Source organism: Aspergillus alliaceus (assembly GCF_009176365.1).
Source record: "Aspergillus alliaceus strain CBS 536.65 unplaced genomic scaffold BDW43scaffold_4, whole genome shotgun sequence".
In the NCBI taxonomy this organism is placed as follows: domain Eukaryota; kingdom Fungi; phylum Ascomycota; class Eurotiomycetes; order Eurotiales; family Aspergillaceae; genus Aspergillus; species Aspergillus alliaceus.
In genome coordinates, this window is record NW_022474687.1 from 747,050 (window position 1) to 761,619 (window position 14,570).

The window sequence follows — 14,570 nt, forward strand, 5'->3', positions numbered from 1 at the left end:
GCTGAGTTTCAGAGATTTGAAATTAGTAATTTTTTAAAGCTTTTACATCGATGCGCACGTTTTCAATTAAAAAGAGCGTGAAGTACTGAAGGCATTTTTGCACACGCTAAATTATAACCACCCCTTTTTGAACTAGCCGGAAATGTTTACCTTGCATACTATCCGGAGAAGTACTCACCTCCACTTTGTATTCTATAAGTCCACTGCGCTCTTCACTGGAGGCGAATATGGCTGGTAGGACACAAAGTTGTACCTTTGCGGGATCACTGGGAAATTCAGTGATACGAAATCCCTCTCTACTCTCCGCCTGCATGCAATAATCACTGAACTCCAAGCCCGGAGCGAAAAGAACCACCAAAAACTGGTGAGAGCTGGCCAGCAACATGGCCTTTAGGGCTAATGCAAATTTGAAAACATCAACTAGTCCTTCATCTACAAGTTGCCCCTCGTCGTGCTCGAGTCCCCACGTGTCAAGGCACTGTGTCTCTGAAGGTTCGTTGGGTGTTCCGAACAATGGTACAAGGGCATTGCGCAATCTCGTAACAAGGGCCTGTGCATAGGTTGGAATGTTTATTTTGTGATAGTCTTGGCTGTTAAACAATGAGTGATGAGCAGCCAGATCCAGCCTGCGCAATGCAACTTCTCCATCTGGCAATGTGTTAGCTATCGCTCTGAGTAATGTGCAGGCGGCTGACGTATAGGACGTGTAGTCATAGGAGAATCTGGATATATGCCAAACTTACTCACTAAAGAGACATGGTGACGGTACATGTCTAACAACAAGGAGGGAGTAGTTGTATCTGACTCAACGTCGTCCTCAAAAACCCATTCACATATTGCTGCTGTTGTCAAGGCACAGAGAACCGCCTCAAGCTCCAGGTTGTCTAAGTTGCTCAGCACCGATTTTATACCAGCGGACTGCTGCAGGGACAGTCCCATGATCCGGCGTAGAAGAGAGGAGAGATGGTCGTTCTCGTTTAAAAGAGGCACTTGAAGGGTGCGATCCTGAGAAGCTAAGCACATTATCTTCCTGATTTCTGTGTGCATTTTCATCATGAGCTCGCTGATTTGACTTCCTGTCGGCGAGCGGCTATCGATATCCATGCGAGCGAAGGATGCACTTTTCTGGGTGTCCTCAAGAAGACGCTCTAGAAAGTCAATCCTTTTCTCTTGATAGGCTAATGCATTGGCGACTCGGCTCTCTGTGCCTTGCTTTACCTCTGCTATGGCTCGTTGTAAGGAACGAATTACGTCGGAGGCCTTCACGTACTCGGCTCGAACGGAGGAGAGCTCTTTCCTTGAAAGAACATGCATAGCGCTGATGGAACCAAGGCGTATTTCAAGGTTTCTATCCTTCTTTCGCAATGATTCAGGCTCTTGTACCAACGGTCTTTCAGATACTGACTCCGAGTTGGGATCATGTGGATGGGAATTGCAAGAAGGACGTGTAGACTGTTCGGCATCAGCCGAATGGCCTTCTATCGCCCCTCCACTAGGGCTACCGCTGTTGGGGATGAGGGAGTCATCATTATCAAGGCATGGATTGGAATCGGCGCAACTGGGGCTTTGCTTCTCCTGTTTGAGCCTGACTGTCCGGGAGCCCGAACGTCTGCTTATTTCCTGTCGCCTTTTGCTTGGGATCGTTGAACGCATCCTGCTCGGAGTATTGGACTCGCACCTCCGTTTTCTTGATACTGGAGTGCTAGCGATTTGATGCCTGGAAGACATGCTGCCGTCTTCGATATGAGGACTGTGGTTAGATATTGTCGAGCGCCGCTCTGCTCTCTGCGGCGTTTCGCGGAAACGACGGCTTCTGGAATTCAACAATTGAGCTACCTCCAGGCTCGACTGATCGTCTTTGTACTTCTTGATTTCATCGTCGTCCCATCTGTTGGTAGCTTTTAGGATTCCACTGCCTTTGACAAAGATATTTTTTCGTCGGCTGGGCACGGCGAGGTCCTGCATTTCCCGGAGCCTCGCATCGATCCGATCGACGCTGAAGTTTTTCCCTGCATCCTTCAAATATATTCTAATACGATCTTTTAGGATGAGTTTGTCGGTAATACCCTGCGCTAGACAGTGGTCAAGACATCCGAGCATCCGATGTTCGTCATCCAATTCCCACTGCGGCTCGACCTTTCGCTTTGTTCTGGACTTTTTACGACCCATATTTGAGATTAACGCTGTGTGGGATAGCGCAGTGCTTTGAGATCCTTTTGCATCAAGCTTGAGAAGCGAGAAGCGAGCAACCCCTCAGTTCGTGTACCGATGGGGTCAGCCGTTGGCGCTGGAAGGCATACGCACTAGGCAAGGGGGGATTGTTGGAAAAGTGGAGAAGCAGTCGCAAATTTGCGTTCATAAGGTGACGAAGCAGCTAAACCAGCTTTGGGGTTAAATTGCTGCTAAGGAACCGGGATTAGGGCGAAATTTTGGTGCGGCGCAGGACCTTCGCAGCGGCGCTAAGGCTTACCCGCATGATTATTGGATATGAGGTTGTATACCCTGGCACCTCTCAGCCTCGTTGACGCGCTCTCCTCGATTGGCTAGGCGACAACGCGGTCTGCCTTGTGGCACGCAAATGGGTACAATTAGTTAGCGACTCCCTCGTGGAGCTGAGGAAGAGAAAAAAGGTGAATCTCTTTCCACCGACCTTATCCGATAGACCATCACAATGGGCGATTTTGGTACGCCTCAACCTGTTAGCTTTCGTCGTGCCCTCACGGATCTAACCTCGGAGGCCGACCCCTCTAGCTCAAGGAGATTCGTAGTTGCGCTGGACTTTGGGACCACGTTCTCGTCAGTCTCCGTCATATGCGTGAATGGCCAGCGGGAGGAAAGCGTTGAACTGCACCTTTCTCAGGTCTGGAGTGTTAGTGGCTTTCCTGATGCACCTTCTTCATTCAGTGCGAATCGAGTCGATGTTCCCACGCAGTGTCTTTATCCCAGAGGAACACCACATCGTGACCCTATCACGCATCTGATGATGACTTACGATGGTACAGAGTCAACAAACAATTATGAAGGATCCAGAGGTAGAGACGTCGAAGGAATTACCGATAACCTCGGAGGATACACTATGAGCGATGACAATGAACTCGATTTTATGGACATAGATACGCAACTTGGGGATTATTACTGGGGGTATGAAGTGCACAAGATAGTGCGAGAACTTGATGATGAAGACGAGAGGCGTGCACAGGGAATTCACCGGTTCAAGCTCCTCCTTGACACGAGCGAGCTGACTAGTAACGTACGGAAGGAGCTCATACCCACACTTGATATGCTCCAGGAAAAAAACATAATCAGTGACAAACGGGAAACTGACATCATTGCTGATTATCTCAAAAGACTGTTCGACCACACCAAGGTCAAGATGAGGGAAAAACACCTATATACGGAGGGCGAGACGGTTGAGTTTGTTTTATGTATCCCGGCGATCTGGACACGAAAGGCCTGTCGGAAAATGCAGATGGCGATGACAGCTGCCTTGCACAGGACTGGCTTCATCACGGAACAGTTTCACGACGTGGATAACCTCTTCATTGTTCATGAGCCTGAAGCCGCAGCAGCATACGTTTTAGCTCAAACAAAGGATATAACGATAACGGTGCGTTGCATATGCCTCTTGGAGTCTGACCGTGTTGGATACTAACTGACTGTACGTGATATCTAGGCTGGCGAATCTTTTGTCCTCCTCGACGCCGGTGGCGGGACTGTCGATGCTGTCACGTACAAAGTAACATCTGATATACCTCTGAGATTAGCAAGAGAAGCCGTAGCCCCTGGCGGTAAGATACTATTGCCCCGTATCTTTGGAATTCAGTATTGACATATTGCAAAGGGGATCTGTGTGGCTCCAGTTATTTAAACGAGGCATTTGAGAACTTGGTAAAGAGCCGCCTTCAGGGGGAAGACTACCTGCAGAACGTGCAAATGAAAATCGACACCATGATGGAGGAATTTGAAAATAATATTAAACGGAATTTCGATCCGAGCAGACAGCACTGGTGGCATTATTTCCGGGTCGATGGCTTGTTGGAAAACAAAAAGAAACGATTTACAAAACATCGAATGTATATCGATCGGTGAGTTTAAAACCACTGTCTTCTTACGGCATGAGTTGTATTGTTCCCTTAGAATGCTAATCGAATATCCTGCGCGGCCACAGATATGATATGGAGCAAGTCTTTAAAGACTGCTTGGAACGAACGTCACGTCTGATGCTGGGTCAAATTGAAGAGGCTCAAAACAGGGGAATTACTGCCACAGTACGGAAATAACTCAGTGTCTATGTGTAGAGGTGCTTACCCTTCTCGGTAGAAAGTGTTATTGATTGGAGGTTTCGCAGCATCTCCGGCGCTTGTTCAACACCTCAAGGCTGACCTCGATCAATATTCCCGGAATGTGAATAGAGCAATACAGCTTCTCCTACCCCCAAGCGTTTCGTGCGTACTCTCAGTATGGGCCAAGTTGTGCTTCTGACACTAATATATTCATCAGTTGTACCGCTGTCGCATCAGGAGCTATCCTGCGAGCCCTTCGAAAGGAAGACGGCCCGGCACGAGCGATCTTCTCCAGCTATGGGGTTATGCGGGCAGAGCCCTACGATAGAGACAATAAAGCTCATGTCGAGCAAGTTAAGAAGCGCACGTATGATGCGCATGATAAAAATCCATATATAAAGAAGACCATAACCTGGTTTGCAAACAGAGTAAGATATCTCTCCCCTTGTGGGTTTAATCTTGACCAAGGCTCATTGGGAGCTAACACAACGCAGGGGGATGTCCTTGAACCTAGATCGGAGTTTGTATTTCCCGTGAGTCATACCTTTCCAACAAGCCGGAAAGAACTTGTCTGTCAGGAGATTCTTTATGTATCCGATCGGAACCACAGGAGCAGCTACAGAGTGGACCACGAGGAAAACGAAGGTAAGGATAATGAGATCTTTTTCCCTTGTCCTTTGAAGCCAGCTAAACATTTATATGTAACGGAGTAGGAGTGGAGGAGGCAGGCAGAATAGTTGTGGACATGACATATCTAAAAGATGAAGGCCATATTGTTCCTATTAGGCCTCCTGGAGGGAATAGACATTATTTGATTGAGTTTGACCTTGTTGTCATCGTGGACGGTCGAAACCTGCAGTTCGAAGCTCGCTATCCCCGTGGGTCAACAGGTGAGGATAGCATACAAGAAAGAGGACGAATTTGCATTGCGGCGGCTTTCATACAGGACGTTTAGTAATCGCGCATTATCGAAGAACTGGTTTTACAGGGGATGCTCCCAACGGTTGAGAAATATGCATCAAGTTCCTCGAATCTTGGTTGCATGCACCCCGCGTACATTTCCCTTACATCTAGCGAAGTTTTTGAACTATTAAACATATATTAACTCATAGGCTTGAACTAGAAACTGACCATTAGGGGTCAGCCAAGTTCATCATATTATGCACCTTATTCTTCTCATAAAAACCCTCGAAAAGAGGCTAGACATGACTTAATACGTGTATTCCTATTCGCTGAAACGCATATCGCAGCCTGGCCCTTGGACGTCTTGCGCTTTTCTCGGTCTTCTCCATGGACTCATCCATCCCAGGTTTTTCTTGATGAGGATATAGAGCCTAATCCGCTGGTATTCGGTATCCTGGCCATGCTTAAGAGCCAAATAGGTTCTTTCCTAGTCATCCTTTTAAGAGCCTCTTGGAACGGTATATGTTGTGATCTCAGGGGAAAGATGGGCAGAATGAGGCTGTATCAGCTACACGTACGTAGCCTACTGAGGACTGGATGCCATTCCGATAGATCTCAATTCTATGGACAACTATATCAACTCTCTTGACTGCTTCTTCTCATCTCTACTAATAGGTAAAGCCTTCAGGGGCATTGGCATTGGCATTGGCTACTATTTAACGTCACTCGGCGGATCACGCGGCAACGTGATCCGCAGCCTCCCTAGGGGCAACTGGACGTGCTACCTAAACAGAGATCTCACTAGAAACTAACTAAATATATGCTTGAAGTAGCAAATCTGAACAATATATACTGAAAAAGAATGGAAGAAGCGCCTGGCACTATCCGGGCCTGGTCTTCTGGAGGTGGAAACCTGCTTCAGCTATCTATAGATAGAGGGGGATGCTGTCTGCCACTATCTAGATAGAAGAATTAGACTGTTATATTAACTAGTGCTTAAATGGGCCCAGTTTAGGTATATATCCTTAAAGAAAAATAAGTCTTATATAAAGCGGCTGAACTCTTTAGTCCCGGCAGCTATACTAAGAAGCCAGTTAATTATCTCTGACAGACCTGCCTTTAGGCACTTTTATCTTTTTCTCCAGCGCTTCCTAGTATATAGACAGAAGAAAAAGTGAGCAGGAGACTTTAGTCTACTACAGAAGTATATTATTAGGTAAGCTAAATAGTGATATTTTTTATAATATACTATAAAATCTCTATAGCCTGTACAGGCGGCTATAAACCAGCCTAGGACCTAGTGAGAGAAACTGTGTTCCCGGAAGTAACTACTCTTTATATAGGGCCTAATATTTAGATTATAATAGGCCTGTAGAGCAGTCTTTATATATACTACTAAGAAATTTATATAGAGTTACTGTTTTATCTTCTGTCTGAGATAAAATAGAGAGAAGAGAATATAGAAGCTATTAATTATTATATCTTATTTAGTAAATTAGTCTATAAGTTTATTCTCTACTATTTTTAAGTATTCTGGAATCCAGTACATCTCTAGAAGCTTATATAACAAGTCTAGAAGAAATAAGACTTTCTTTTATTATATCAAGAGCTATTAAAAGATATCTATAAGTCTATACTAGTAGAGAATTAGTCTATTATATATAAGAAGACTGACTGCTGCTAAATTATTAAGTAAGATAGTTAAGTAGATAGTATATTATATATATAGCTACTTAATTATAGCTTGGAGACTCTCTACTGTATCTATAAGCTCTATATTATAGACCTTAGTTTTTAAGCTGGCAGGGCCAGATCCTTAGATAAGAAAAATAGAACTATAGTATACTATATATCTATAACCAGTGCTATATCCTGTTTATAAGCTGTCTGAGTAGACTAATATCTATAGTAATATAGGAGTATATTCTTTACAGGATATTAGAAATATAGATAATAATAAAAGGAATATCTCTATTTAAATATATTCTGGCGCGGGAATAGAGATATATTAGAGTATAGTATTAAGTCTAGTTTTAAATTTAGATCTAGTTTTATTTACTATATATATAATTAGGTACTTGGTATCTAAGCTTATATATCTAATATATACTCTCTAAAGAGTACTGTTAAGTAAAGCTCTTAGATTAAACAGATCTATCTTATAAAGCAGTGCTGCAGTAAATAATAATTTATAGACAGGAAGAATAGCTAAGGCAGCTAAGTAGAATAGAAATTATAAGAAATTAATAATTTATTATTACTTAATACTAGTATAGAATACTTCTGCTCTATAAAGTACTATTAATACAATATATTGTATAATTACTGCTTATATAGAGATAACTGAGTAACCTTATTAGATATTACTTAGTCTTTAGAGATATTATATCAGCTACTTATCCTGGCTGAAGACACAGTTTATATATAGTCTAAAGATAAATTTAGTATCTAGTAGAATCTCTAGCTAGTAAATATAACTAGATAATTTAACTATACCTAGTCCTAGAAAAAGAATAGTAGAAAAAAATTAATTCTACTATTTAAAGAAGTATTATATCTCTATCTTTTCTAAAGAGAAGAAAAGATCTGATTCTATACTGAATATAATAATTAACTAATAAGTTTTAATAAACTGCTAGAAGATCTTCTTAAAGATATATCTAATAAATAGCAGTTCTAGATTATCTATATAATTAAAGAACTCTTTATAAATAGTAAATATTATTACTATATATAATAAGAAAAGAATTAGAAAGAGAAAGAATTCCTATAGTAGATCTCTCTTTAATAAGTCTATTACTGTAGTATTTTTAATCTATACTAAGACTGAATAGCCTGATAGCTAGTCCTGGATTAATTAGATTAGACTATTATTCTATTCTTATAGATATAGCTAGAAGAGTAGTTACTAATAAATTATAGTATTAAAGATCTTTTTTATATCTAGTAATAGTAGTAAAGTAATCTTTCCTGCTTAAAAGATTTTCTCTATTCTATAAATAAAAACCTAGACTAGATCTACTATAGAGTAGCCTGAAAGTATACTAAAGTAATAGAGTAATAGTAACTTTATCTAAATTATTTATATAGCTATATACTGTATAAGAAACTGTTTAAGACCCTTATCTAAGATAAATAGTAAATTAATAGAATACCAGATACTTAGCTAAATAAGATCTCTCTTATCTAACTTTAGCAGTATTATAATCTTTATAGTCTTAAGAATATACAGGTAGCAGTCTTCTTATAGATAGTAATAGTAAAATAGAGTAATTAAGTTATCTAGAATAGGCTAGAGCTCTTTCCAGACTATAGTAGTAAGTTTATTCTCTTTAGAAATAGATAAAGTAGAGATATAGAGAGTAGACTAGTAGTCTTTCTTAAATAAAAGATCTAGTAAATCTAGAGGCTTAGTAAAAGAGTCTTCTTTTTACTAATCTAGAAAAGAGACTCTCTTTTCTAAAAGATATAAGAAAAAGATATTTACCTTACCTTATAAAGTTATAATCTAGATATCCTAGATATTTAAAAGAGAAATAGTAAGTTAATCTAAATACTTATATTACTTTATAAAAGTAAAAATATCAGTAAATAATATAGTTTAATTAATTTATTTCTTTCAGTAGTTAGCTTTTATGCAGGAGACTATTTTCTAAAGTAGAATATAGTCTAGGATTTATTGCTGCTATATTTATTATAGTAGAGTAGTAAGTTCTGGAGTCTACTAAGAGATTTATAAAAGCCTGTAGATATTATATTTTAATATACTATAAATTACTAGCTATACTCTACTAATAAGCTTCTCTATCAGTATATTAATAGAGAGACTTAGAAATAGTAGAATTAGAATAGTTCTAGTCTTCTTTTAGTTAATAAAGTCCAGTTTTAGACAGGATAGAGATTTATTCTAGTCTACTATTATTAAGATAATTATATAATTACTTAAGATACTTAAATAATCTTTAACTATAGTTCTTATAGATAAATTTAAGAAAATAAGATCTAGAATATTATATCTATAAATAAAAATATCTAACTTAAGATAAAGTACTAGCTTATAGATTTTAAGCTATTTTATTAAATCTGTTAAGCTAGCTAAGATTAATTATAGCCTAATATCTAGCTATTAAAGAGAGTAATAAATATTAAAATCTTCTACTAAAATAATATTCTATAAAGAAGAGTATTAAAGTAGTATATAAAGAGTTAATAGAGTTAATCTAGATTAAACTAGAATAACTAGATTATATAGATAGTAATAAATATTAATAATAGTAAGGTCTGCTATATAGATAATTATAATATTAAATAAGACAGACTAAAAGAGTAAGTATACTGGAAGATCCCGGTATATATATATTAGAGCCCTAAATCTAGTCTTTCAGTATATAGTAGAGCTAAAAAATTAATAGTAAAAGTATATTTTTATCTAATAGTTTATTTTATCTATCTAAGATTCCTAAACAAGAATAATATCTACTTTAAATAATAGCAGTAAATTATAGATAGTACTGTCTCTTCTAATATTAGCCTGAATTATTCTTATAGTTCTTGCTAAAAGAGAGCTTAACTAGTAAGTACTTAGAAAAGCTAGCTTAATAGTTAGCTTAGTAATAGATTAAAAAGCTAGATTAGTAGTTAGCCTAAAAAATATAGACTAATAGATTAATTAATAGAGAATTATTTAACTTATTATTATTAAAAAGTAAGCTAGCCAGCTTTATAAACAGTAGCTAAAGTATCTTAGAAGAGACAGATAATAATACTCTTTTATATTTATAGCCTAGCAGAACACTTTAGATAGTCTGCTATATAGAATCCAGAGTAATTAATATATTGGATATAGCAGATATAGTCTTACTTAAAGAATCTACAGAAGATATAGTACTTACTAAAGTAGTAGACCCAGGAATTATAGAAGCAGTAATAGCAAGAGCACTAAAAAGGCTTTTACTTAAAATTAATTAGTCTAAATAGACTAGAGAAGCTAAAGAGTTATAGAATATAGTATAGTTTCTTTAGAAAAACTATAACTATAGTAATAAAGTCTTTCTTAATAGAATATTTAAAAAACTTAATTAAAAGTAGCTTAATACCAGAGACTTGTTCTGTCTTTATACTGATATTATTAATTATAGTATCTGTCTATCTATTCAGGGACTAGAGTTATCTCAGAATCCAGAAAATAATAACTTAGTAATACTCTATTATAGCTTTAAAGAATCTGTCTCTAGCTAGCTTCCTGATCTGTATAGAGAGTAGAAAGATCCTATTCTCTTTTATAATAGAGATAGCAAAGCCTGTAGATATAGTCTATATCTACTTAATTCTACTAGGGATTTACTCTAAAAGAGTAATACAGATACTATATAATCTGATAGTATATAGACTAGAGAGAATTAAAAGTTAGAGAAAGATATAGAAATCTATTTTCCTTAATTATTATAGCTTTTATTATACCGGTTACTATTTAGTTAGTATATAATATTTATAGACAATAGTTTACCAGTTTATCTAGCTAGTATCAGGTACTGCTAGTAAAGCCCAGAAAGATATCTATATAGTCTAACTAGCTAGAGAGATATACTTTATTTACTTTACTAGTATAGACTACTTAGTTAGTAGAAAAGATATTACTACAGGATTTAATAATTCTTACTAGAAAGAATTCTGCTTAGCTAGTATAATAAATCTAGCTACCAGATTCCAGATAAGTTTCTTTAGTTAGTCTTGTAGAGAGAAGACAGTTGAATCCAGTATCTCTATAAAAAAAGATAGTACCAGCTTCCAGTTACTGAAGAGAAGAAGCTGGTTATTAGTAACTATATTAATCTATTAGTAAATAGATAGGGAGAAGGCCCTATCAGGTATACAGGCAGAATATACCGTAGGAGTCTTCTAAGGGAAGAATAGAGCTCTCTGCTTTAGAGAGATGCAGGAGAGGGGGATAGGGGTGGTAGGCCCCTGGAAAGGATCAGAGTTTTCAGGTACGGGTGGGGTTCCCGGGGGTGCACCCTCCGCAGGAGGGTCGTCCACCTCCATCAGGAGGAGGGAGCAAGCGATCAGAGTAGGCAGTATAGGTCAAATAGGTGGTATTAGGGGTCTTTCTATTCCCCTTGAGATGGTTGGCCTTCAGGGGCAGAAGAGTTAGTGATCCGGCCAAGCCACTAGGTGGTCACGTGTCTCGTATAGATTCATAACAGTATATATTAGACCTCGTCTGCATTGTTCAGCCCCTCGCCGATAGGTTCACAATTTGGAACGAAGAATATAAATTACTACGTCGGCTTGAATATAGGATATTGTCTAAGGTATGTCGTCTGACTGCTTAGCCGCAACACAGGAGGCAAAAAAAAAAAAAAAAAAAAAAAAAAAAAAAAAAAAAAAAAAAAAAAAAAAAAAAAAAAAAAAAAACTCAGCGGATAAGCTATGATAGTTTAACCCACCATTGATAACAAATATTATTTAAATACAGGTAAGGATACAGAACACAGACAAACTAAAAGACGTTAAAATAAATAGACTTAGTATTAATATAGAAAAAATCATGAAATATATGAGAGTAAGGAAGGCAAAAGAAAAAAGTATATTAATAGTAATTTTGCATTCTAGATATGCATTAACTCTCTGAATATCAATACTATTCCTTGGGACTCATTAATCTATTAATAACTAGTCGTACTACAGACAAACCCCTATATTGAAGGTATTATTAGTTTTATAGCGCAGTATAGTCTAGATCTCTTCATTTACGGTATACTTCCACTAATATAAAGGTGAATTCAACAAAGGGTAGACTTACCTTGGCAGCTATTGAATATCGCAGGCATGCCAGGTGGTCTGACCACCTGCGGAAGTATGTGAATTTTTTGGAATACTATGGTAATCAGGACACATATAAAGGCCTCATAATTCCTACCTAGATATATCTTCTAGATAGTTTCATAGAGATCATAAATCTGATCGTTTGACATCGTATTGAACGATTATCTTACGTGATCTTCAGCAACAGCCACTCCAACGTGACTTTCACATCACCGAAGTTCTACAGATGGCTATTTATGAGATCTCATAACACGATCAATGTATAGACTGAGAAACTGAGATATCTGTAGTAATGCCAAAATAGGGACGAAAACAATGAAACATGCTTTTCGAAACTTGGTCGCTGGAAGCATTCAAAGATGTTGTTAAAGAATATTGCGGCCTCGTAGAACAGTGTGTACGACTCGAAGCTTTCATTCATTCATCAGACGGCGAGTGAGTTTCTCTAAATCAAGCGAGATGGGGAGCATGTACGTTGGGAAGGGAGCTTCAACCTCCAGCAGTCTCACAGCATGATATTACAAGTATGTTTCGATTACTTGCTTAGCTCTGACAATGGCGGGCCTGAAGAAGAAGACGGGTGGCTGGGGCTTATTTACCTGAATTCAAACGCTGGCCTTTACATTTGCCAAAAACGGAGATGTTACTCTTGATAAGAATGTCGATCGTGCACGCATGCTTTGTGATCCATACGACCGTTCTACACAAATTTGGCTCCGCGTTTATGAGGACTACCCTATCTCTACGAAAGACGTGGTAAATTGGACGTCTCTGTGCTTTGCAGTCTATCTTGGGCTAAAGCAGCACGCCCATGTAATGCTAGAAGAGGGTGCTGAGATCAACAAAGGACGGGATACACCACTCCAGATAGTGACAGGCCGGGGCTACGAAGAAATACTTGGAATGCTCCTGAATAATGGAGCCGATCCTAGTGGGGAAGGTGAGTTGTACTACGCAGCGCTTAGGGGCGCATCATCAAACGGCCACCAGCACGCTGTTGAGATGCTACTTGATCACGGAGCCGTTGTTAATGAACAATCTGGTAATCGTACGACCGCACTCCAGCTAGCGGCAGAGGGTGGATATGAAGGAATTGTTAAGATACTGCGTAATCAGGAAGCTGATATTAATATGCAAGGTAAATGGCATGATACGTACGGCACTCCAGGTAGCGGTAGGGAATGGACATAAGAGAATTGTTGAGATACTACTGGATCAGGGAGCCGATGTCAATATTTAAAGTGTAAATGGCAAAATAGCCCTCTACACAGCAGTGGAATTCGGCCACAAGAGAATTGTCGAGATACTGTTGAGCCACGGAGCTGATATTAACATTGATGGATTTTGTGGCCCAGCACTCCATATAGCATAAAACGTGGGGCACCAAAAATTCGTGGGAATTCATTCTACTTAATCACGGAGCTGATGTTAATGATCAATGCCGAGATGGCACAGCACTCCAGACAGCAGCAGAAACTGGGCACCGAAGAATTGATATCTTAGATTATCCTAACCCCTCGGTACTCTACCAAGCTGCAAAATATGGGCACCAGAGAGTTATCGAGATTCTGCTTAAGTATGGAGCCAAACCTGATATTAAAACCGATGACAGCCACGCAGCACTCCAGGTAGCGGGAGAAAATGGGAACCAAAATAACGTTGAGATGCTAGAGAAGCACGCCAGGTCTAGTGGAAAGCCCAGTTCCGTTGCGGGTGATCTTGCCTTTCTACTGTTCATACAACACGTTTGAAGAGTTCTGCGTAAGTAATTCCGATTGATGTTCTGCTTGATCGCTTGGAGGTTGCGAAGGCATTGGGTGCAAACCATGTTATTAATGTGTCCAAGGAGAATGTAGTCGGTCAGGTCATGGAGCTCAAGATTGGCCCAAGGGGCGCAGGCTATCATTGATATAGCGGGCGTGAAAAGCTCGATCGATACATGGGCTTCCAGACATCCCTAGTAGCTGGGTCATACAACGCCATCATCATCTCGTCAACCCAGCCCATTGACCCGATCATAATCACCCCTCTAAACGGCACATACTACCCAAACGGCAACTTTGCAACAACGGGAAGTGCCAAAGCCATCTCCTGTGGCTCTGGATACTGTCAACCCGTTGGGTCTAAGATAGGGAACATTAGCCCGAATAGTACAGCTCGGGCTGTAATCCCCGCTACAGCCGGAAAAAAGTATCTGGCAATTGACTACATCAATAATGATGTTGCCTTTGGCTCGGCATGGGATTGGGGATCGAACACCAGGCACTTGACCGTGAATATCAAAGGTGGAGAAAACCAGTAAGAGTCGAGGTTCCTTTGAGTGGTCAACATAGTGAGTTGTTTGGGCCTGGACTAGGATGGTGGGATACAGCGGCTATTGGCGTGCTTACGAATGGTTGGAAGGACGGGGATAAAGAGGTTGTCATTGGGAATGGGGGTGGTGAGAGTGGGTTTCAGTCATATGGGCCTGATTTTGTTGGCTTGAGGGTGCTGTAGCAGGAGGCGAATGCTTCGCTAATTGCCGTGAGTTGGAGGCTTTATAGTACTAACAAGTATGTA

General features: G+C 39.4%; 3 protein-coding genes across 3 annotated transcripts; 2 read left to right on the forward strand and 1 right to left on the reverse strand.

Moving 5' to 3' along the window:
- Positions 1-6: 6 nt before the first annotated feature.
- Positions 7-2,324, reverse strand: BDW43DRAFT_153293 (uncharacterized protein). Its single transcript, XM_032038484.1, has 2 exons — positions 744-2,324; positions 7-648 (listed from the first exon to the last, which is right to left on the reverse strand). Exons 1-2 carry the CDS (start codon positions 2,167-2,169, stop codon positions 107-109), a joined length of 1,968 nt encoding a protein of 655 aa, XP_031904972.1. The 5' UTR covers positions 2,170-2,324; the 3' UTR covers positions 7-106.
- Positions 2,325-2,661: 337 nt separating this feature from the next.
- Positions 2,662-5,457, forward strand: BDW43DRAFT_263115 (uncharacterized protein). Its single transcript, XM_032040511.1, has 9 exons — positions 2,662-2,796; positions 2,905-3,607; positions 3,674-3,788; positions 3,842-4,085; positions 4,169-4,268; positions 4,321-4,445; positions 4,501-4,711; positions 4,778-4,928; positions 4,997-5,457. The coding sequence occupies exons 1-9, from the start codon at positions 2,672-2,674 to the stop codon at positions 5,236-5,238; spliced, it is 2,016 nt and encodes a 671-aa protein (XP_031904973.1). The 5' UTR covers positions 2,662-2,671; the 3' UTR covers positions 5,239-5,457.
- An 8,493-nt stretch (positions 5,458-13,950) lies between these two features.
- Positions 13,951-14,507, forward strand: BDW43DRAFT_297076 (carbohydrate-binding module family 35 protein; the record flags this gene model as incomplete). Its single annotated transcript, XM_032044315.1, has 2 exons — positions 13,951-14,309; positions 14,345-14,507. The coding sequence occupies 2 exons, from the start codon at positions 13,951-13,953 to the stop codon at positions 14,505-14,507; spliced, it is 522 nt and encodes a 173-aa protein (XP_031904974.1).
- Between the last annotated feature and the right edge of the window lie 63 nt (positions 14,508-14,570).

Excerpts from the sequence above, each read along its gene's own strand:
- BDW43DRAFT_153293 (XM_032038484.1), bottom strand. The coding sequence starts at position 2,169 with ATGGGTCGTAAAAAGTCCAGAACAAAGCGAAAGGTCGAGCCGCAGTGG. Across the intron at positions 649-743 it reads TCACCATGTCTCTTTAGTGA|ATGGAGAAGTTGCATTGCGC; the intron begins GTAAGTTTGGCA and ends ACACATTGCCAG.
- BDW43DRAFT_263115 (XM_032040511.1), top strand. The coding sequence starts at position 2,672 with ATGGGCGATTTTGGTACGCCTCAACCTGTTAGCTTTCGTCGTGCCCTC. Across the intron at positions 2,797-2,904 it reads GACTTTGGGACCACGTTCTC|TGCGAATCGAGTCGATGTTC; the intron begins GTCAGTCTCCGT and ends TTCTTCATTCAG. Across the intron at positions 4,929-4,996 it reads GGACCACGAGGAAAACGAAG|GAGTGGAGGAGGCAGGCAGA; the intron begins GTAAGGATAATG and ends GTAACGGAGTAG.